Here is a 23394-nt window from a genome sequence, read left to right on the forward strand (position 1 = left end):
AAAGTTTATACATTTATAAAAATAAACAAATTGTTCTTAACAATGACAACGGTCCCATCCCTGGATCTCCGCTATTTAGTTTAGTTTAATTACGTTTATGATGATGATGTTAAGGTCCATTGAACATCTACCTTGTTGGCTTCGGGTCATGTTCACTGAACCTTAACAACTATCAGTATAAATTAGGATTAGTTCTCATTTAGGTTTAGTTTACTTCAGTCCCTGAAGAAGGTAACTTTGTTACCGAAAAGTGCTTCGGACAACTACAGTGTCGTGTTTTGGCGTTGGGGTTTTGAGCTATTCTGTTTGTTCTACAACAACCGCCAAAGTTTTTCCAATCTTCATATTTTGTATTTAGAAAACAAAAATAAATCGGAGAGAACTAAATATGGGGTAGGAAGGTTGATATAGGTTGGTGATTGAATTACGAATCAGAAACTCACTGTCAATCACTGCTGAATGTGTAGAGCATTATCGTCATGCAGTATCGATTGTACAATCTTGTGCACAAACGACTTGACCAATTTCAATTCATTGAAAATCACTTGGACAGTGAGTCGCGATCGAAAAGTCGTCTTGGCTTCACATCATTTTTGGATTTTTCATGGCCCTTACTGAAACGCTTAATCCACTTGAAGAAGTCTGTATTCGTTAGTGTGATATCTTCATAAACATTCCCCATCATTTCATCAGTTTCCTAAGTTCGTTAATATCAGTTGTCTACAATAGTAATATGGTATTACAAATAAACACTTCTTCTACATGTATGCTTTCTTCTAACGGATTAATGGTACTGACGCTTTAGAGGGTCTTCCTCCTATGGTACAGTCAATGCGCATGGTCATACATTAGCTTCAACTCAATTCTAGAAGCTCCTCTGATTTATACATCTAATGGGTTTTCCAGGACACTTTGCCACAAAATTTTAACTTATCGTTAATTCAACATAGAAATAATAGTACATATTTTTTGTGTTTGGGTCGATGCACTTGACCTAAACGAATAATTCTTGAAAATAGCAACATTTCGAATTGAGGTGGTAATGTATATAGCATAAATTATGTTCTATAGTCCAAATTGTTCTCTATATATATACATTCAAAGTTAGATACATTGCGAAAGTGCAATAGAAGAACTAAGAGAATGTAATATACAAAAGAAATAGACTTCCAAGAGGAGATACGAAGGAATCTGATTACAATCGATAAGATGATTTTGTTTCGTAGTATTGTTGTAAGGTAGTATATTTGATTATTTGTGAATACTGTAACGTGGCGTAATCAGCGATTATAAAGGGGATGATCTCCCGATGAAATATGTGTCCGTATTATTATAATATAGGTGTAAGTAAGTAAGTTTATGGTTGTCGTCGGAATTTGTGTTTTCGTAAACGCCTATCGTTTTACAATACAGGAATGAGAAGAGACGAAGAGAGTATGTTTTGTGTGCGAGCTATATACCGTCGCGATCGCGAACTCGCACACACGGGGTCGTTGACTCCCGGTGCGTGTGTGTGGCTCTCGCTGTTGTTGTTGCTTTGTCCCGCAACTCGGCCGATCGCACCACTGGCATCAGCCAACAAGCTACATCGAACTACATAGAAGAACACAGTATCCACAATGTGTTGCTACAACTCACTGTACATTTTGCTCCACATTCTGTTTTCCTCCTCGAATCCTAAATGGTGACAGATATCCAGGGACATTAAACATCACATGTAAATATTCATTCATCCGCAACACAAAATCGTAAGGAATAGGATCCATAAGATGTAAAATTGATAAAAATGCTTCAATCAGAGAAATCTGTACCTTTCTGTATAATGGAATTCCGAGCCGTACAAACAATAGGTGTTATAGCAACGCTTCCCACACTTGGGTTTTTATTAATATACTCTCATTCCAACGATTCCTTCCTTTCACCGTCCATTTTGTTAAAAATAGGTTCATAATTAATGGGAACTTCTTCCCAAACTGTTCTGCCATGTTCCAATCATCATCCTTTTTTGAATACAACGTCGTGATGACCTGATGACTAGCACATACTGGGGCACAGGATTATTCATTTGAAAAATGGCAAAATGTTTGGAAGAGAATGATTCCCATGAACAACCCGACAATTTTACTACCAATCCTTGCCGGCCGTAAAGTGCAATTAAGAGGAATGCCATAATTGTGGGTTGTTTATATTCATCTTAAGTAGCCATTAAAGGTCCTATTTTGGTTTCAACGTTAAAAGAAGTGACATATTTGACACGAAAATTTCAAGAAAAAAAGTAAAGGAATTAAATAAAAATCTCTTGTATAAAATACATGTTTTTTATAAACTGAATTCTATAGAGCACCGCAAAATATTTTTAAACAAATAGATTCAAATAAAATCTGTTATGGTACGTCTTAATGATAATTGTAATGTTTCTGAAAATCGCAATTAGGCATCGAAATTCGATTTTTGTGAAATAAATAGCAGCCCTGAAAAGGGCCTTTTTATTGGGCGTATGATTGTTACTCCTGTCCATACACTTCAAATGTTTCCATGAAATTAGGTCCAGGGGTCTTCTACTTTTTCTTCTACAGGTATTACATATTAAACATTTTGACTTGTTAAAAATAAAGAAGGAAAACTCACCCCTAATTACCACAAAAAAACTTTTTTGAGCGGACACGTGTTTCGTCCACTTCATACGGTGGCATTATCAACGCGAGACTGTTTCGCGACAGTCTTGCGTTGATAATACCCACGTATGACATAGCCAAAGTTCGAGTTGAAGAAACGACATTATTTTACTCTTGTTCTTCAGTCTTGGATTTGGGACGTTATGAGTTTTTTAATCAAGCGTCAGTTAAACAGCTTACATTCTTTTTTAAATATGCTTGCTCAGCTTAATAAGACAACACATACGCACGTGATAAGAAATATGTTTATGTTATATGAAACTCCAAAATCAGTACAATCATGAGTTAAAATAAATTAAAGTTTGTTGAAATCAACCAACGCAAATAGATAGTACAAAAATATAAAATATGCAAATGAAGATTATGCAGATTATGTCGAATGAAAATAAAAGCGATGTTTAGAAATTGTATATGTTTCGCAAACAGTTTGTATACATAAACGTAAGTAAACATGTTTTTTTTTCCGGTTGCTCTCTCTGCCGGATCATTAGCTGTATGGAGCAGGCAAAAATCTCGCAAAGCGCGACTCATTTTGTTTATAAACAATCTGTATTTTGTGTTCGGCGCTCGGTAGCAAATCATTGACAGTTAATTTAAATATAGACCAATGTTCCAGTGATCTCGCTCGAATTCGGGATCAACGGCCGACCGATAATAGACTATTCGCCGTCGTCGTCGGCATCGCGATGTTGCCATCCATTTCATGTACCATTTTTATGATCATAATGTTTGCTCTTTTTTATCAAGTAGGTGCATCTGTTACGTACATTTATATATCGTGTTTGCATTCCTAATTTTTATCATTCAAAGGTGGATTCGTTGGAGAATGAAAAAATAGTGAGATTACTTAGGCAGTCATTGTTTTTTTTATTTCAACTGCATGGAGAGCTAGTCTGACAAATTCACGATAAGTATCCGCAGTTCTATCTGCATTTATTGTTGAGATCAAAATTAGAATTCATATGTCAAGGGAGAAGCAGAATCCTTGTAAAGTGAGTTACTCTACAAAACCGTCTCACTCTCGAAGAAGTTTTCTCGTAAAAGTATTAATCTTGTAATAGAAGATATTCATTCTTATATTTTCCTATGATTAATATTGAAAATTTTGCGTAAAACTATTGAAGAGAGAGTGACAAGTCCCTAATGGTACTGACGTAACTAAGCGCCAAAAACGTATGCCCCTCACTTATTTCTGATGAAAAGAAAAAATTCGCCTGATCTTTCCATGAAAGTACAGCAAATATTATTTTAGTTTCTAAAAAAGGCAAAGTTTTCTATTATACCATTCTGGCAGCTGGCAGTCTGGTATACGGTTGCCATCTCTAAAAGAGTCCAGAACCCGGACATGTCAACAGGTTTTCTTAAACATAGTCAGTGTAATAAAAAACAGTTGAAAATGTCATAAATCACCTTTTTATTTATTTTCAGACCTTAAAATTAAATTTAGTCATTTTTTATCATCATTTTAAATGTACCTAACAAAACAGAATCTTATTACAGTTTCTTACAAATTGTTTTAATAATCAGTTAGATTTTTTTACGTGTGTCGCGTGCGGCCCAAGACTAAATTTTTAAACCAGGACTACAAATGAAGCCCCCCCCCGGACGCTCCCCGGATGCCTTCTAAACTAGGACAAATCCGGGGAAACCCGGACGGATGGCAACCCTAGTAGGGTACGGAAGTCAAGTTTGCACTCGGCCTGTTTCTTTTCTATCTATTTAAATAGGTATATTTCAAATTCTAAAATGTAACTTTTTATGCTTGTTCATTCTCAGTTTTCTTTTCAATCAAAGCATCTTCTTCTTAAAGAATGAGTCAAGTTCGTAGAATTCCTATCGAAGATCACATCTTTTATTTCAAGGGAAGCCGTTCTTTTCATTTGGGTATAGGTTAAACTTCCATATCAGAAAAATAGTAACAATGTTACATACCTACGTATCAAAGGTAATCTAACTGCTGCGTCCATAAGTGATGAATATTACCAAGGTCCTTAACTTTTTGTAGCTCACGGCAACGTCGACGAATGTAACGACAACACGACATTACGTAACGATGAGCGGTGCTATTTCGGCCACTACCGCCTTCAATCCGTTCGTTCCTCGATGAAAAGCAAAAGTTCAAATTGTTTCACCGCGAAACGTTGATCAGGAGTACCGCCCAAACATATACATATGCAACAGCAAAATTTCAATCTGAAGAATCTGACATCTTATAATACGACTAGGGCTAGGGTATAGGGCTAGGACGAGGGTATACAACTAATTGTAATTGCATTGACTAACTGAACGTTTTGGCGGACTATCAATAGTCAGCAATTGATCGTGAATTATATGCCATAAATTTTTGATTTTGCTAAGGGTATTTTAATGGTTTCTATGAATAAATCAGTAGTTCTGATACAATTTTTATTTCCTGATTGAATAAGTGTGGATATAGGCAAATCAAATACGATATACCAATCGAGGAAACTAACCAAAACCGTAGGGGTGATAACTAACTTGAAGCAACTGGTTTTGCTGCTCCTATACCTAGATTCCCATTCAGTGTTGCTAACCGTCAACTACTACCAAATGCAATACTTGAAAATCCAATTGAACGTTTAGTTTGTCCCTAAAGAAAACAAAACTGTTTTCTGACGTGCTTGCCATATTTGAAAATGCCAAATTTTAAAGATTGCCTTCAACGGATATAGACACCTTCGTGCTATAAACCTTGCGAATAGCAAACGCATTTTGTATATATCTTTAGTATTATTTTTACAACGCTGCATCTACATATTGTCGGTACTACTATTTCTAAGCACACGTCTATTTGCGTGTCTATGGAGGTACCTTGCATACGTAGCACACTCGGTATGGACCGCAACTACGGTCAGCGACCTTCGGATAATCTGCGCGATAGCGAGCGATAACTAACTCATTGCTACGATAATACATCATCATGACACTATACATATATGCATAAGTGTGTATATAAGTATGTACATATGGTATCTACGGCGAAAGGGTCGCGAATTAAGTCAGCCGACCTTTCTATCGTACTAAAATGTCAGCTAAACGATCACTTATCAAAAGCTGCACGCACCATGATGCATGATGCGTATATTGTGGAAAGGTCATATGCGATAACAAGTCCCGAAATGAACGCATTTATAATTTGATTGCGTGTAGCAATTCAATTGATGTCGTATAACATATTACAATCAGTACAATTAGATATCTTGGACTGATAATAAAGGCACTTGTTATAGGTACATACCAACACGTGACGTACCAGTTTTAGTTTAACGTTTACCACTCTTTCATTGGTGATATGCTCTCTATCACAAATATTTAGATATTTAAGGGTTGTACATTGTACCTCTTATAAATGTGTTAAACTGGATATAATTACTATGTGTCACTATTGTAGTTAACACCCTCACAAAATAGTAAGTCTAGGTATAATACAAAGTGGATTAAACTTATATCACACAAAACAAGCAGAAAATCTAACCGTCATTTCTCACTGAAACATTATCACAAAAAATCGTATGTATCACGTAAACTACAAACATTTCACATCATTAAGAGATTAAATAATCATGTACCGGGAAGGTATTAAAATATTATCGTTTATTTGACAACAAATGGCTCCTAGTCTTAGGCACTTCTTTTTGTGCCTTTTAAGTAACAATTTTTTTCTCTTCAATCCGAATTTTAATAATATCAACTTACATTGATGCGGCAACCAATTTCTTTTAAATTCAGATTTTCCCGCCTCGGATTCTGCAGTCACATGCTTTCGAGGTCGTTGGTCTTTCTCCGCAGAATAGGCTCTCTTATAAGCAAATATATTATCATAAGTCTTTGCATCAGGAACAGGTGGTACTATGTTTGAAGTATGTAGCGCTTTCAGCGGATCGAACTGATCACTGTAAAAGTCTAGATTCGGATCGTAATTTACATCTTGACCCATCTGCTTCTCATCCGATCGCGAGTGACCACGATCTGCAGCCATCTTAGGTTTACTGACCAGAGCGCTCGTCGATTGTAGCGTACCTTATGGTAACTAAGCAGATAGTAAACCGCTGTAACAGTGAAAGGACATGATAGCGTGTGATAGCTTAGTTTTGTATTTGACTCCTAGGTGGCGGATGTAGTCACATAATCTAAGCACGTTAACTTTGAATGTTACTTTAAATTTACTTTAGATAGAAAGGGGAAAGTCAAAAAAAACGTTTCTATAAAAATAGGATTAATGGTTAGACGCATAAATATAAAAAGAAACCTCAAACCTTTAAATTCATTAATACGATGGGTAAAGACTCTTCAAAAACGATATTCTTTCTATTTTCTGAAAACCAAATAAGTACTTTGCGAATCTACTAAATGTTTAATTTCATTTTTTCATTGTTCTAGGTGTCTGTCGACAACAAGAAAAAGAAAGCTAAAGTTTAAACGGGTTTATCCAAAGAACCGCACTGAATTATTTTCGTTTTCTAAAGGATTTTTGAAACCCAAAGCCATACAGTGGCGGGGACACAAGTCTTAGGGGCCCAAGCGCTCATGTCGCTGGCGATGCCCTTTATCGATAACGATCTGCTATGGTGTCCTGACAATGATGGAAAAATGGTCGACCTCTCATCCTGCTTACAAGTAAGTCCATTTTATATTTCTACATAAAATAAAATATATAAACAGAAATGTAGGTAACAATTTCGAAAATGGGTTACTGTGTTCTGTCGAAACTGTCTGGGACGCGCTGTTGATACTCGAAAAGATTGAAATCGCGATCCGCGTCTGGCAGTTTCGACAGAATACTGACCACTTGTTTGTTAGTGATATTTTATTTATGATTTAATTCAAATGCTGTTTTAAGTTTTAATCATCTAAATTTTGAACTTGCTAGTAGTTCTCTTGATATAAATTGATTATAAATATCAAAAAATGTATCAAAAGTTTCAAAAGAAATGATAAAACAACCCTTAGGCAACATCAGCTTCTTATTCTCTTTTTTCAAGAGATTTGACTATTATTTTTACAAACTTACTGTACTGGAATAACGTGGTATATTGATAGATTAATTTAAAACTAAGCATATTGACTTTTCATTGGTTTTAAGGTTCTTTTTTATTTATTATTACAGGATGCTGCCTCGGTTGCAGTCGGTCAACAGAATACAGCCGTTTCGGCCGGTAGTAACTTGGGAGAATTATCACAGACCGACCTCACTTCTTTGGTAACAGGATTGGGACCGGAAAATACCCCTTCTGATCACATGCCCGATACCGAGGACATCTTTAAGCAATTAGGCGACAGTAATTTCGAACTCGATCATTTCCTCACTGAACTGAATGCAAACGATATCAAGGTGAGTATATATATACATACATGTGCACATATTATTTGTAGTATCTATAGGAACATTTTTATTGTACTTTAAGCACCCATATTGTAGAATTAAGTACTACAAGTGTAGCACCCAAATTTGCTCAGTGGCACCATCTTTTGGAGCCATAGCGTTTTTTAATGAGATTATAAATTTTTTGCGCATGACTCTACCTTTTGATCGAAATATTTTTTGGTTTTATCTGAACTTAATTTTATTTTTTTTTTATTATTACAGCAAGAGGAAAACAACAATGTGCTGAATACATCATCGGTACATTCGCCGACAAACGATGGTAGCGCGAACTCCAATTCACAGCACAAATCAAATCTTCTAGAGCGTAGAAATTCTGCATTCAAATTCACGATAGCTGCCGCGAATCCTCTCCTCGCTGAGAAATTGGCTACACCTAGCGGTCATTCGTCTCAATTGGCAACTTTCAACGGTCGACCGGAGGTGGCGCCTCTTATACCAAAAGTCGAGAAAGGTAAATCAATTTTTGTTCCTTTATCTTTAGTGCCAGATTTATTTTTAGACATAAACGGGGCTGAAGATTAATATTAATTTTCGGCATATGTTGTTTTATAACCCTTGATTATTGTGGGTTTATTTAAGTGTTTTCCTATTTTTTTACGAACTTATTGATTTGCACTTATGGGAAGAATGCGTAGTCAAATAGTAAGGCCACAGATGGCGAAATGGCACCATTAATGAACATCATTATCTATATGATTTTGAAATTAAAAAGAAAAACTCCGTATAAATAAATAAAATAATTGGCCCCATTGAAGAAAAATACAATAAAATCAGATAGATCGAATAAGATTCTTTAAATTGAACAAAATTGAATTGATGAATCTTTCAAATACCGCAACTCAATAACAATAAAGAAGACACAAAATAATTTTTAATTTTAGCAATTGATAGATATGGTTGCATATTTGTAACTACTTTTTAAATCTCAACAACTTTACTAGATAAAGGTCAATTACAAACTGTAGGAAATTAAAAATTTCACTGAACTTAGGTACCTATTAAATTTTAAACAGTGCCCTAGGTCCTTTTTGCATTTTCATTCGTACCTCCATGTGTTGCTTTTTAATAAAAAAGAACTACCTGAATTGTTAATGTGTACTGTAAACTTGTATAATATTTGTTAATATCATAAACATTATAGTTTGTATATATGTACTAGTACAGTCAATTAAGTCAAAAAAGAGGGTCAACCTCGGAATGAAAGATATTAAACTGTAAATTTGTACAAACCTTTATTTTGGCATTCTAAATGTTGTGTCAAAAGTCACATAACATCTCGTGTCCGCGTCTTAGGATATTCAAGGTTAAAGGTCACTAAAATCAATTTTTCTCTAATATCTCGCTTCCTATGGTTTTAATAACATTTGCATCTAGTATGAAAATTGTAGAGCATAAAATTCTCCACAAATTTTTATCCCGAATATTTTTTTATATGTTTAACCGTTTTCGAGGTAGAGCGCGGGGAACGCCCAATTAATAAATAATACATGTTATTTGTAATTATGAACTTTTTTGTGATTGGTTAACTTTATATGATAGATTAACAACCGCCACTTCGCATTGTGTATTTCTAAGCAGTGCGAGTTCTCCACGCATTACCTCAAAAACGGTATAAAAATTTGGAACAAAATTTCTTGTGAATTTTATGCTCTACAATTTTCATAATAGATGCAAATGTCATTGAAATCATAGGAAGTGAGATATTAGCGAAAAAATAATTTTAGTGATCTTTGACCTTAATCATTTTAAGAGGCGGACACGAGATTTTATGTGACTTTTGACGCAACATTTAGAATTCCAAAATAAAAGTTTATACAAGTTTATATAAGTATTATTATCTTTCATTCCGAAGTGAATCCCCTAATATGACTGGATTATATATTAAAATTCAATTGTCACCGCTGCCGAACACCCGACTGGACCAGAGCCAAGTACCTGGGTACCTTAAAAGGTCACCTTCCGGTGCATTTCTATTTCAAATTTCTAAAATCTATAGAGCCCTGTAGTTAATAGTCGCACCATCAACGTTGAATTTGGATTACTTCGGGTTCATTCTACAGATTTTGTAAGAAATTATCTTTATTTTCTGAAATTTTAATATTCCCAGTGCCAAAAATTGCATGCACAATGGAATGTTTTCTGACTATCATGGTGACATGAAGCACGTCTTAATAATGCTCGATCACTAGTGCTGAAGACTATGAATAAAGTCTTCAACAACGTATTTGATACTTAACAAAACGTTTTCATAGCGAAAATTATCTTAATGCTGAATGCCCTTTTGTGGCCAACATAGCTCATCATCTTCATAAGGTCGTCAGTTCTATGACTGGTTGGACACACACCTCCACTCTTTCATATCCTGAGCTAATCTTCGCGTTTCCCTAAAACTATAGAACATCTCACATACTTAACTATGCGAACAGTAATCTAATCTAGGTCTACCTGACTATTATTTTTACAAACTTACTGTACTGGAATAACGTGGTATATTGATAGATTAATTTAAAACTAAGCATATTGACTTTTCATTGGTTTTAAGGTTCTTTTTTATTTATTATTACAGGATGCTGCCTCGGTTGCAGTCGGTCAACAGAATACAGCCGTTTCGGCCGGTAGTAACTTGGGAGAATTATCACAGACCGACCTCACTTCTTTGGTAACAGGATTGGGACCGGAAAATACCCCTTCTGATCACATGCCCGATACCGAGGACATCTTTAAGCAATTAGGCGACAGTAATTTCGAACTCGATCATTTCCTCACTGAACTGAATGCAAACGATATCAAGGTGAGTATATATATACATACATGTGCACATATTATTTGTAGTATCTATAGGAACATTTTTATTGTACTTTAAGCACCCATATTGTAGAATTAAGTACTACAAGTGTAGCACCCAAATTTGCTCAGTGGCACCATCTTTTGGAGCCATAGCGTTTTTTAATGAGATTATAAATTTTTTGCGTATGACTCTACCTTTTGATCGAAATATTTTTTGGTTTTATCTGAACTTAATTTTATTTTTTTTTTTATTATTACAGCAAGAGGAAAACAACAATGTGCTGAATACATCATCGGTACATTCGCCGACAAACGATGGTAGCGCGAACTCCAATTCACAGCACAAATCAAATCTTCTAGAGCGTAGAAATTCTGCATTCAAATTCACGATAGCTGCCGCGAATCCTCTCCTCGCTGAGAAATTGGCTACACCTAGCGGTCATTCGTCTCAATTGGCAACTTTCAACGGTCGACCGGAGGTGGCGCCTCTTATACCAAAAGTCGAGAAAGGTAAATCAATTTTTGTTCCTTTATCTTTAGTGCCAGATTTATTTTTAGACATAAACGGGGCTGAAGATTAATATTAATTTTCGGCATATGTTGTTTTATAACCCTTGATTATTGTGGGTTTATTTAAGTGTTTTCCTATTTTTTTACGAACTTATTGATTTGCACTTATGGGAAGAATGCGTAGTCAAATAGTAAGGCCACAGATGGCGAAATGGCACCATTAATGAACATCATTATCTATATGATTTTGAAATTAAAAAGAAAAACTCCGTATAAATAAATAAAATAATTGGCCCCATTGAAGAAAAATACAATAAAATCAGATAGATCGAATAAGATTCTTTAAATTGAACAAAATTGAATTGATGAATCTTTCAAATACCGCAACTCAATAACAATAAAGAAGACACAAAATAATTTTTAATTTTAGCAATTGATAGATATGGTTGCATATTTGTAACTACTTTTTAAATCTCAATAACTTTGTACAATAAATCATTACATGACACTAGTTGCTACCCCCTCCATAGGGTTGACCTAAATTTAGTATAAAAGGGATGTTGGTTTCACCCAANACCCCTCCTAACTCCTGTTTCTGCCTCTAATATGTCTCTGACTAGACCTTCATGCCTGAGAAGGTGTCCTATCAACCTATCTCGCCTATTTTTTATTGACTTCCATAGAGTCGTCTGCTTTCCTATTCTTTTAAACAGCTTCTCATTTCTAACCTTCTCTATCCACGGTATCCTCATGTAGCACCGAATTAATATTTGTAAACTTTTCCTGTGTGTGTAATTGGTATTTTTTTTTATTCTAATGAAGTAATGAACTAAATATCTGTTTAAAATAACAATGAGTAAATACAGAAGTACCTATAATGTTCTAGTTACTCTGTGCATCTGATTATCCAGTTACGTTTTCAAACGAAAAGAACCACTGGATTTTATTAATTAGGTTGCCTCTAATTATGTTCGCGTTTATTTAAATGAGCCGAAAACCATATTAATATGAGATGCCAACGCTACGGACCACGTGAAAATGCAAAGTGCAACGATTTATCATCTTAGGCCTGTCGCTTTATACACGTGTACAATATTGCAATGCATTCGAGAAATATTTAGGTTAGATTGATGTATGTATATTCTTGTAATTGGGGCGTTTTGAATGTACAATTGCTAACGGATGTAGACACGCGTGTTTTATTCAATAAGCGACTTTGTTTTACTACAACTGACCCCACGCTACGAAATTATCGATAAGTGCATTTGTTATCTGTTGTTGTGAATTATCATTAACGTAAAACAGTAAACGGAAATTGGTAGACACTTCCTTGTAATCTCACCTAAACAGTTTAAGACATTAACTAAAAATCATCATCATAAGGTCGTCAGTCCTAAGCCTGGTTGGACACGTACTTCCATTCTTTCCGATTATGAGCTAATCTTCGCATTACCCTAAACCTAGAACATCCCAATATCCTTAATTATGTGCGAACAGTAAACTAATCTAGGTCTACCTCTACTCCTCTTAACTCCTGTTTCTGTCTGAATATGTTTCTGACTAGACCTTCATGCCTGAGAAGGTGTCCTACTAACCTATCTCGCTTTTTTCTTATTGACTTCCATACAGTCCTCTGTTCTTCTACTCTTTCTAATACCTCTTCATTTCTAACCTTCTCTATCCACGGTATCCTCATCATTCGCCTGTAAAACCACATTTCTAACCTTTTCTTTTCCGCCGTGCCCTCTGTCCACGTTTCGCACCCGTGCAACGGCGTGCTCCAAACATACACCTTTAACAACCTTTTTCGAATTTCTAAATTAATCGTTCGCGAACAAAGAAATGACTTCATTTTATTAAAGACGACTCGACCCTACGCTATCTTTTGCTTTATATTCCTACTACACCGTCCGTCCTGACTTGTCTGACTTCCTAGATACCTAAAATCGGCCACTTCTTCTAATTTTTCGTTTCCTGTCTTTATATTTGTTCTTTCCCTACTTTTTCTTGCATACCAGTATTTTTGTTTTACCTTTGTTTATTTTCATACAGTACTGTTTTGTCAATCTCGCTTCCATTTTATTTAAAGCTATCTCTAAATTCTCCTTGCTAAATGCTATATCATCTGCAAATCTAAGCATAATAATCTTTTACCCCTGTATATCTATCCCTACAGTTGTACTGTCTTTAATGATGTTGATCGCGTCTTCAATGAATAGATTAAAAAGTAGTGGAGACAGTGTGCATCCCTGTCTGACTTCTTTCCTAATATTTACTTCTCCACGTTGAAGCCCTATCTCTATAACTGCCTGTTGCTCTTTATACAAATTACGTATCACTCTTCTATCCTTGTAACTCATTCCTACATTTTTAATTATATATTAAACATCTTCTCCCATTTAACATTGTCAAAACCCTTTTCTAAATCTACAAATGAAACATAGTAAATTGCTATTGCCTACCAGCATCATACATAAAAATAAAAGCTATTATTTGTGTGCTAATACACTTTTTAGCGGTAGCTTTAAATGGCTAAATAATGTGTTGTTATTATCTGAATGTTGATTCAGAATATTCAAAACAGGTAAACGTTTGAATTTTTTTCACGGCTTGTGGCTTACCAAATAAATGATGCTTAATCCTAAAACTTTTGACTCTCTCGGGCGACATAAATTGTCGTAATATCCTCTATGTTTTTGCTTTATGCCAGGAGTCGGAATTTTTCTTATTTAAGTATTCAAATATTTGCTTATAAGTTGATCTTAATATCTAAATTATCCTATGTTTGTATACATAATTATAAACATTGAAGTACCTGTTTGAACAATCAAATATTTAATAGACCAAATATGTATTTGAATATCTAGATATTAAATCAAATACACATTTGAATATTTGAAATCTTGTAGTATGATGATTTGAACACTTAATATTGAAAATGTTTTATTTGTTAAAAAACACCTGATAAGATCTTATAACTTAAGAACTATAAGTAATTCCTCAGGTACTATATGGGCCACAACACTACCACCCTACATTTAATTAGTATCCAGCTATTTGGGTTTCCAAATATTTAAATTTTTGAATACTGAAATATTTGGATATTTGGATATCTAATTATTTAAACTTCAAATAATTTCTTTTGAAAATATTTGAATTATATTCCTTTCTGTTCCACGAATTAATTAAGGGTCAGTTTATATTTTTTTTTGTGACATTAAAATTAATGTTGTGTCGGGAAATACTCAGTTGCGTTGGAATTAAGTTTCCTTATAATTAAAACGTGTTTCTAATCCGCCCCTTACGGCGTTTTACACCACTTCGGAATGAAATATGGCATTTTTATGTAATTTGCCATAAAGGAGGGAGGTCGTCGGATGGTGATGTCGACTTGTGTCCTACATGTGATTCTAACCCTCAAATAACGAACATAATGAGTAGCATTATGTTAAAATATATACACAATCGCACATGTCTATGGTGTGTGTTAGAATGTAAAATTTACAGGGTGATTCGGAAGATTAATAAAATCCAAATAATAAAATCATGGAAACCAAATTGACAGCATGTGCAAAACGGGATATTTTTTGTAAATTTTCTCATTTATGTGATTTCGGGTGTCCAAGAAGAAAGTTAGTGAAACCAACCCAATTGAATTTGGGAAAATGACACATCAACTGGCGCTCTCCAGATTTTCTCTCGTCCGTGAATGCTTCTGTAATTACTTTTTATTTAACGATTAATCATAAATAAATAATTAATACATAGCGTTTGTCCTGATGAAAGATATGATCTATCAAGTAACGAGAAACATTTTTGGGATCGGTTCTATAATTTCTGGAAGAACACCCGGTTAATAAATAGTTCTAGAAAATACTACAAATGTCGCAGTAAACGCCACCTGTAGCACGATGCTACATTTTAGGATTACGTATGCTCCAACAAGGTCCACTTGTGTGGATATCTACTTGCTGTAAACGAATCCCAGCGTAGCCAACCTCAACGTAATAAGCACGTTAGCTTAATCGAATAAAATAATTCGAAGTGGTCTGTATTCTGTCGAAACTGCCAGAGGCGGATCGCGATTTCGATCTTTTTGGATCTCATCAGCGCGTCGCAGGCAGCTCCGACAGAACACAGACCAACTTTTACCTGCTGTCTTAACAATGGGTTTTAGAATAATAATAAATAGTTCCATTATGTATTAGATCTGATTAATTACATTTTTTTTAAATAGGAACACAAAACAAATTTGTGGTAACGTTTCAGGAAATGATGTTATAAAGAATTAATACCTAATTAATATAACTTTAACAACTTCAAGTTATTTTAATAGAATCTATCTCAATAAATATGCGAGAAATGTTTAAATTTACAGTATAATACATGTCTCTCTCTATATATTTAAGCGTAATGCTGTTTTCTGGAAAGTAATCGCCCTGTATCTTCTCAATTTCTATAAACGGCTTCACAACGATCTCGCTATGAGCAGTTAACTAAGAACATGTGTGCTATTTGGAAGCCTCTTCTAAACCAAACGACCTGATAAACATCCCTTTTCACTTGTGGTTGACAGGGGGTCACACACACTTATTTTATGGTATTTAGTAAAAAGCCTACCGTTAAATGGTTGGGTGGTTTGGAGCGCGAGGAATTTTGAACTCTCTTAATTGGGTGCGGATGATGTACATTAATTTTATGCCCCAGGAAGGTGGAAGGAGGTGGGCTAAAAGTGACAAAACATGATGGGACTGAAACTGTGCAAGGAATGTTAACATCTCATCTTACGTTTCTGGGAGCTATTATATTGTAGATGTACAGAATCGCGACTAGATTAACAACCAATTATTGCTTTCGGTAAGAAAAACACGTCGTTAGTATGAATAAAAGCCAATGAATAAACAGTAAAATTTAAGTAACATAGACATATGTACATACAGATTAGAACGGTTCCTGCCTCAGTAAAACTGGTCCAGTTGCTCGGGACACAGAATTTGTGAATTTATGTCATAAGTAAACTCTTTGAAAACATGTTTAATTTGATATCTTTGTGGGTGTTAGCAACTTTTTAACGGTGATGTCGTAGAAATTATTTTAGCATTTCATGCTGTCGCAATTAAAAAAGTATCCAGGGATGAAGCTGTTTCTGAAGTATAATAATCCATTTGCATTCGAAAGGAAAATCTACCAGTAATATTAGGTGATTAGGTATTTCTTCAAGTTCTCTTTCTTTTATTAGTGAAAGTATAGCTTGATATGTTAAAAGTTAATAAACAGTTTTCATATGCTGACACATTTTGAATTCTTGCAAGATTAAATTAATTGAATGCATTTATGATTTATTTTTTTTTTAATTAACTTTACCCTTTAAAGATAACCTCAAATTGATGAGAAAAAGTACTGGTGCGTAAAATCAAGGGTTCGGATTCGATTCCCGTTGAGGAAGTGGCAGCAGCAACAATTTTTCATCATTAATTTGAGGTTATGTGTTGTGGGTCAAGTTAAATCAAAAAATGAATTCATTGGTGTAGTTTTCATGCTATTACAAAATTGTATTATTATTTTTTTAAATATTTTCTGAGGACTCCTGGTATGCAATGTTGCTCAACGAAATGCTTAGCTAAACATTAACCCAATAATCATGCACACGGCTACAACCATGAAAACTATAGATAAGAGTTCCAATCTTCATATGCAATTCCAAAAAATTTATAAAATAGTAGAGATCGCTGCGATCGCTATGAATTCAAAAGGATAATAAAATAAAAAGTAGAATGTGGATGACTAACACTGCTATAATTCCTGCAGAAACTGGAGTGAATTCATGGCGCTCTACTATTTTATGAAATCCTCTGGACGGCTTTGGTCTACAGTTTTTTATGGTTTGGACGCTTAACTATAAAAGCTAGAAACGTATTGCTTTTGGCAGGCCATTATTGTTTCTTGCTTTTCGTGAATTTGACCTTTTTATTTTACTATTTCCTAGATACTAAAGCTGAGAACGCCACACAACTAAAATTTTTGTCTGATTGTCTGTTACAAACATTTTTATTTTTACATATCCATATATTACGAATATGAATCTGAAACTAAAATATTATGACCTGGTCTAACATCTAGGCTGTGGTTCTTGCTGAAACATCTTAACAATATTTAACCACAAAAACAAAAAACAAATTGAAAAACTGTCTCACTTGGTTTATTAATCTATTAATCACTCTATATGTATTTCACCTTCTTAGGGCATCTTCCGGAGCTTCTAATATAAACTAAATTACATAGAACATTGTTAGTTTATATTAAAAGCTCCTGAAGATGCCCTAAGAAGGTGAAATCCGTATAGAGTGATTAACAGTGATATTAATAAACCAAGTGAAACAGTTTTCCAAGTGTTTTGTTTTTTGTTTTTGTGGTTAAAAATATTATGAGCAATGTCTTACCAATTGTTTGAATCATTAGGTTTTTGGAAATATTTATATTCTTTTTTAGATTATATCTAATAAGTACAGTAAATTATTTTACTGCTGTAGCTTTTTGAATGGTACATTTCTACATTACAAATGTTTTGCTATTAAGACTAAAAAATTACTTATAGGTTAGGTATTTTATTTTCGCAAGAAAATTATGTATCTAAAGTTTTGTCGAATTTTAACAACCAACATATTTAGGTAGGTAGAGGTAGCTGAAATAAAATAATTATTTAACAAGCGTTATACACGAGAAGGTTTTGTTATTGCATTACGTATTTTACTATTTTCCTACAAATAAACTACAGTAAACCTTCTTCATATTACTTCATATTGGACATTCGCATGTTTCAAATTCAAATATGTTTAATCAATTTATAAATTAAACTATTGACAAAATACAAGTGAATTATTATAAAATAAAAGTAGTCTGTATGCGTCTAGCAGCATGTTTTAATGACGAGTAATAACTGAGAAAATATGAGCCAAAGAAACCAAGAAATCAACATGTCCTCTGTTGCGAAAAAACGATACTAATGTGCAGCGCTTCCACCAATACAAATTTACAATAACTACTTAAAAATAGTTCCAGTAAATTTTTGTCGTTTGTTAATTATCTGTTTATTGTTTGCTTGTGTAAGTTTAAAGATAATTTCGACTTTATGTTCTCCTTCCATAGGCCCCCACGAAACTCTGCCCGGACACCCTATTTTCTTAATTCGGCACTGCAAATGTGTACTTATCTTATTTAGCGTACCTACACTCAATTAACGTAATGTGTTCCATTCCTAAAACTTTTAGTGATGCAACGTTTGCTGAGTGTTCTTCTATAAACACCGCCCTCAAAACATTCCTCTAGATTGTTAGAATTATGAAAATTAGAATAACAAAATAGTAGTAGTAGTAATTTGAGTGTCTGCCTTAGAAGGGTGTAAGGAACGGTCGGTAATACATATTTTTTATGCTGTGTTTATTGGAGCAAAGGAACACCATGCGCCCTTGGGCACATTTTTCATTTGTAATGTACATGTTTCTACATTAAAAAGTGACGAATATAATAATTAACGATGCAAAATAGTAAACTTGAAAAGTGAACTAATAGAGGCATCATTTTGACTGATAAATGTTTAAAAATTAAAAACATAAAAGTATAAATCCATAAATAACAATATGCTAGTGTAGATTTGTTTGTGTTCTTGTTCATTACTTAATCAGCCATGGTAAAAAACAACACTTTTCGGCTGATGTGACCGAGTAAAAACAGCAAAAAGGTGTTTTTGTCAAGTAGACGTTATTAAAAGATGGAAAGATTGTTTACGTCTACTTTCGATATCCAGAATGTTTCTGTTTAATGAGAATCTTTAATTAAAAATCGCCTATTTAACTAAACAATTGCAAAGAAGTGGGCGGGTTTAAATGTCCATATCTGGTGTATAGTTGGTTGCATATCCGTACATTTTAAAGGCATGTTATAACCATTAAATTTTAAATATTGGACGTTTATTAGTAGAATATTGAAAATTTCGCCAAAATTAAAGTGTAAGTGCTATGTTCCATTGATAACGGTACCCACCATCCACTTTTGGACGGTCACAACCAGTTTAAAAAATAAATAAATATTCTCTTTAAATCTCGACAACGCTGGCTTTAAAGGGCTTTTTAAAAATTGTTCAGGGGCACCATAAAGGCTAAGACCTTGCGTAGCATTGAAAGCAAATTGAATGCTAAATTAACAAAATTTTAATACAAAAATATCAACTCTACAACTAGCAAATTTAATGTTCCAAGTGTCCATTCGAAGGCTTGTTAAGTTATTGTTAATCATATTAAAGTTCGAACAATCTATTTTAAGGCGAACAATGTTAAAGTTATAAATAGATATTTTAAAGTGCTGTGTCATTTGTATGGTTATCGTGAAATTATCTTTTTTAAAGGGCAATTATATATTCCCCAATAAATAATAACAATAACAAGCTGTTTTATGTTTGTTTATTTTAATCTCATCAGTTAGTTCTAGAGTTCAACTGTAATACAATGAAAATTAGTATCCGCAATACTTATTTATCATTTTTGTAAAAGTAACTAAACAAATTCAAGTTTAAATCGATTGATTCAGTGGCGCTGGGGTGGTTTATAAAAGTGGTGCATAATTTCAAAATTTCCAATTATTTATTTTCCAAACGTAACTGAGGCATTAGTTGTTTCAGGTTTTTAGCCTAAAATGTTTGTTAATCATTTCGTTAACTATGAAAAAACTACAACAGTGACGGAATCCGTTTGCGAAGGTAAACAATTTGCTACTATTCTGTTACGATGTGGCATTAAAGACACTCAACACAGAAAACTTTATTTTTAAAACTTTTGGGTGTTTCATTCCCACCAGCCAGTAATGCTGGTGGGCGGGCAGTCCCTCCGGACTACGCCGACAGTTAAGGCGGTAGGCCCTCTTCAGCCTCCTTTCAGGAATCGTGGGAATGGGTGGGTGGTGGTTCGGGTGAGAAAGATGAGACGGGCGAAATGAAGACAGAAGAGGATGAAAGATTATTTGTCGAATATTACTGCTTCAGCATTTGCCTATAAGTAATCTTAGGAAACCACAGAAAAACCTGGATCTAGGCAGACGCACCCGGAATCGAACCGGCCTCCTCCCGAAGCTAAACAATGGTCTAAAACTTCTAGGTTATACCGTTCGATCTGGACACAGCCTTCCCACTTCCAATAAATATAATGTTAACGGGTGAACAAGGATCTGTCTTTGCTCATCCAATCTGTAGCAACTGACGAGTGCACAATTATCCACTGAAGATTTGATTGTTTTGTTTGAAAATTCAAGGGGGCGCTATTCCTCATCTATTGCTATCACTAGTGTCACCACTATTGCTATCACTAGTGTCACCACTATTGCTATCATTAGTGTCACCACTATTGCTATCACTAGTGTCACCATTTGGATGGGTCACCTTCTTTAGATTTTCTGTAGAATGTTGACCTAGAAATTCCTTTTAATAGTCACATATTCTACAGATGAGATGTACGGAGACTTGTATATGTTTTGTTGAAGACAGTAGAAGTCCGTAGTGCTAAAAATAGTTTATTCATACTCAACCTTTTATGTCCGTATGGCTAATTATTAGACATAAATACAATCGGAGAAAGTGTACACGTTCACGGTGAAAAGCCGTGAAAAGTAAAAGAACTCTCGCTTCCGAAAGGTATTATAATAATTGATGACTTTCCTTGCTCCGTGCTTTTAATAGACCGGCATCGGCGTTTGTTTCTGCCAATGAATGTTGCCATGCACATTTGCGTGCATACTCGAGTGTTAACATATGTTAATTTGCAACTATGGTCTCGTTCGATAGACTTCCAGCTACTAATGGTCTATTTATCTTTAAGTTAATTGACGGCAGCGGATAATTACTGATTTTTTTATTAGATTCAATCGAATGACAAATTACTATCTGATCCTTTTACTAGATTCGTACAGAAAAAAAGCATTGTCGGTTTCCACTTCGTATTTAATTGACTAGTTTTAATGTAGGTAAACGGTTTATAGGAATTCACTTAACTGAAAATACTTAAGGGTTTATTATATCTTTAAAATAACTAACAATTTATTAACAGTTTAACAGGAACTTTAAAAAAATGAAAAGTATGTGTAGACATTATTTAAGAGTGGTAGGCCTTATGGCATTCATAATGTGAATTTTTCATTGTACTAATAAGTCCGAAGTCGCGATGCCCGTTCGGTAGTTTCGATAAATTACCAAATAAAAGCGCAATGCGTGTAAGATAACAATTAATTATCATAAGGTCATTCTAAGACTGGTTGGATACGCACTTCCACTCTTTTCTATCCTATATCTTCGTCTATCTCTAGTCCTCTTAACTCCTGCTTCTGCCTCTAATATGTCTCTGACTAGACCTTCATGCATGAGAAGGTGTCATAGCAACCTATCTCACCTATTTCCTATTGATTTCCATAGTCTTATGTTCTCCTGTTCATTCAAATACCTCTTAATTAACCTAACCTAACCTTCTCTATCCACTTTATCCTTGTCATACGCCTGTAACACGCTTCTACCCTTTTCTTTTCCGCCGCGCCCATCGTCCATATTTCGTACCCGTACAGCGTTGCATTCCAAACATCATTAACAATCTTCGTAATTTCTAAATTAACCATTCGCGAGTATAAAACTGACTTGTTTTTATTGAAGGCGACTCTACCCTGCACTATCCTCTAATTTATACCCCACTACTCCTTCCATCCTGACTTATCTGACTTCCCATTAGATACCGAAAATCAGGCAATTCTGCTAATTTTTGGTCTCCTATCTTCATATTTGCTCTTTCCCTACTTTTTCTTCCCATGTATACCAGTATTTACGTTTTACTTTTATTTATTTTCATACAAGACTGTTTTGTCAAAATCGCTTCCATTTTTTTCCCGGATACCGAAAATCAGCAACTTCTTCTAATTTTTCATCTCTTATCTTTATCTTTACTTTTTTACTCTTTTTTCTTGCCTTGTATACCAATATTTTTGTTTTACTTTTAATTGTTGCATGTTCCAAGCTATTTGTTTAAATTACACGCATTATAAAAAAAATTATATACTGCTGGCGAGTTGAGAACCGATGATATTTATCAAAAGGGCGGCTTCCGGCATAATCTTTTGAAAAAATACGACGTGGTAGAGGGAAATTCGTACAAATACCTTCAGCTACATTTTCATAATAAAGTAATATAAGTCCAAAAAAACGCAGTGTAAAGCTTGTGAAGGGTGTTCTGCTTTGCTCAAAATATTTAAAGAATTTATTACCTAGTTTAGGACAGTTTTCAGAAAAGCGAAGATAGATGTGGTTTATTATCATTGTTTTTATTATTATTGTGTTATTACTATGCATTCGTATACCTTTCTTATCAAATTTTTCTATACAAATGTTCCTAATAACAATGGATTCTGCTGTAAATATTGTAGTATAATTTGTAAATTGCAAAATTCAGCTGGTTTGCCTTTTTCTTCTTACGTTTTAACTTGCATCATTATGAATCAAACGTAATTGGTTCCACGCCGATATCATTTACGCACAGACATCCAGGATAGCATTAGACTCTAGGGACCTTACAACTTACAACGTGGAGATATGTCAAAATTTGGAATTCACAAAATCAGACTCTTTACTATAACTTTTGACTGGGAAGTTAATGACCTAATACTTTGAGAACCATTTAATTGCATTCCAGTTTATTGTATCGCACATTATTTTGGACTTTAAATACAACTTTCATTTTTAAACTTTTTTTTGTTTTACCGTCCCTAAACTAAATAGTTAATTAGTTTAAAACCTGTAATACAACATTGTCTCCCCAGTCTATCAATAACCCTGTATAGTATACAAACCTGACCCGTTGCCAAATTATTCCGTCATCATTTGCTGTTAACATGTTATGTGCATTACTTGCTACGTTTAGACATTAATTGGATATAACCTAGTTTCGTATGTGGCGATAGCAGACCTTCATTGTCCATTTATATATGTAAATA

The 23394-nt window shown here is 34.3% G+C and overlaps 3 protein-coding genes across 3 annotated transcripts in view; 2 read left to right on the plus strand and 1 right to left on the minus strand.

Annotated features, from left to right (window-relative positions):
- Nucleotides 1-6675, minus strand: part of LOC108733943 (U7 snRNA-associated Sm-like protein LSm11) — a 57666-nt gene extending 50991 nt beyond the window's left edge. Inside the window, exon 1 of the mRNA XM_018465308.1 lies at nt 6393-6675. Within this exon, the coding sequence (XP_018320810.1) occupies nt 6393-6675 (283 nt within the window). The remainder of the gene's footprint in view (nt 1-6392) is intronic.
- LOC108733942 (ecdysone-induced protein 74EF-like) overlaps nt 1-8604 on the plus strand; it is a 210834-nt gene extending 202230 nt beyond the window's left edge. Inside the window, exons 3-6 of the mRNA XM_025973578.1 lie at nt 7077-7313; nt 7804-8028; nt 8284-8533; nt 8582-8604. Of these exons, the coding sequence (XP_025829363.1) occupies nt 7224-7313; nt 7804-8028; nt 8284-8533; nt 8582-8604 (588 nt within the window). The 5' untranslated portion in view covers nt 7077-7223. The remainder of the gene's footprint in view (nt 1-7076; nt 7314-7803; nt 8029-8283; nt 8534-8581) is intronic.
- A 1343-nt stretch (nt 8605-9947) lies between these two features.
- Nucleotides 9948-23394, plus strand: part of LOC112903880 (ecdysone-induced protein 74EF-like) — a 213812-nt gene continuing 200365 nt past the window's right edge. The window contains exons 1-3 of the mRNA XM_025973579.1: nt 9948-10013; nt 10649-10873; nt 11130-11379. Coding sequence (XP_025829364.1) covers nt 9948-10013; nt 10649-10873; nt 11130-11379 — 541 coding nt within the window. The remainder of the gene's footprint in view (nt 10014-10648; nt 10874-11129; nt 11380-23394) is intronic.

The sequence above is a fragment of the Agrilus planipennis genome, unplaced genomic scaffold (genome assembly GCF_000699045.2).
Source record: "Agrilus planipennis isolate EAB-ADULT unplaced genomic scaffold, Apla_2.0 scaffold43, whole genome shotgun sequence".
Taxonomy (NCBI): domain Eukaryota; kingdom Metazoa; phylum Arthropoda; class Insecta; order Coleoptera; family Buprestidae; genus Agrilus; species Agrilus planipennis.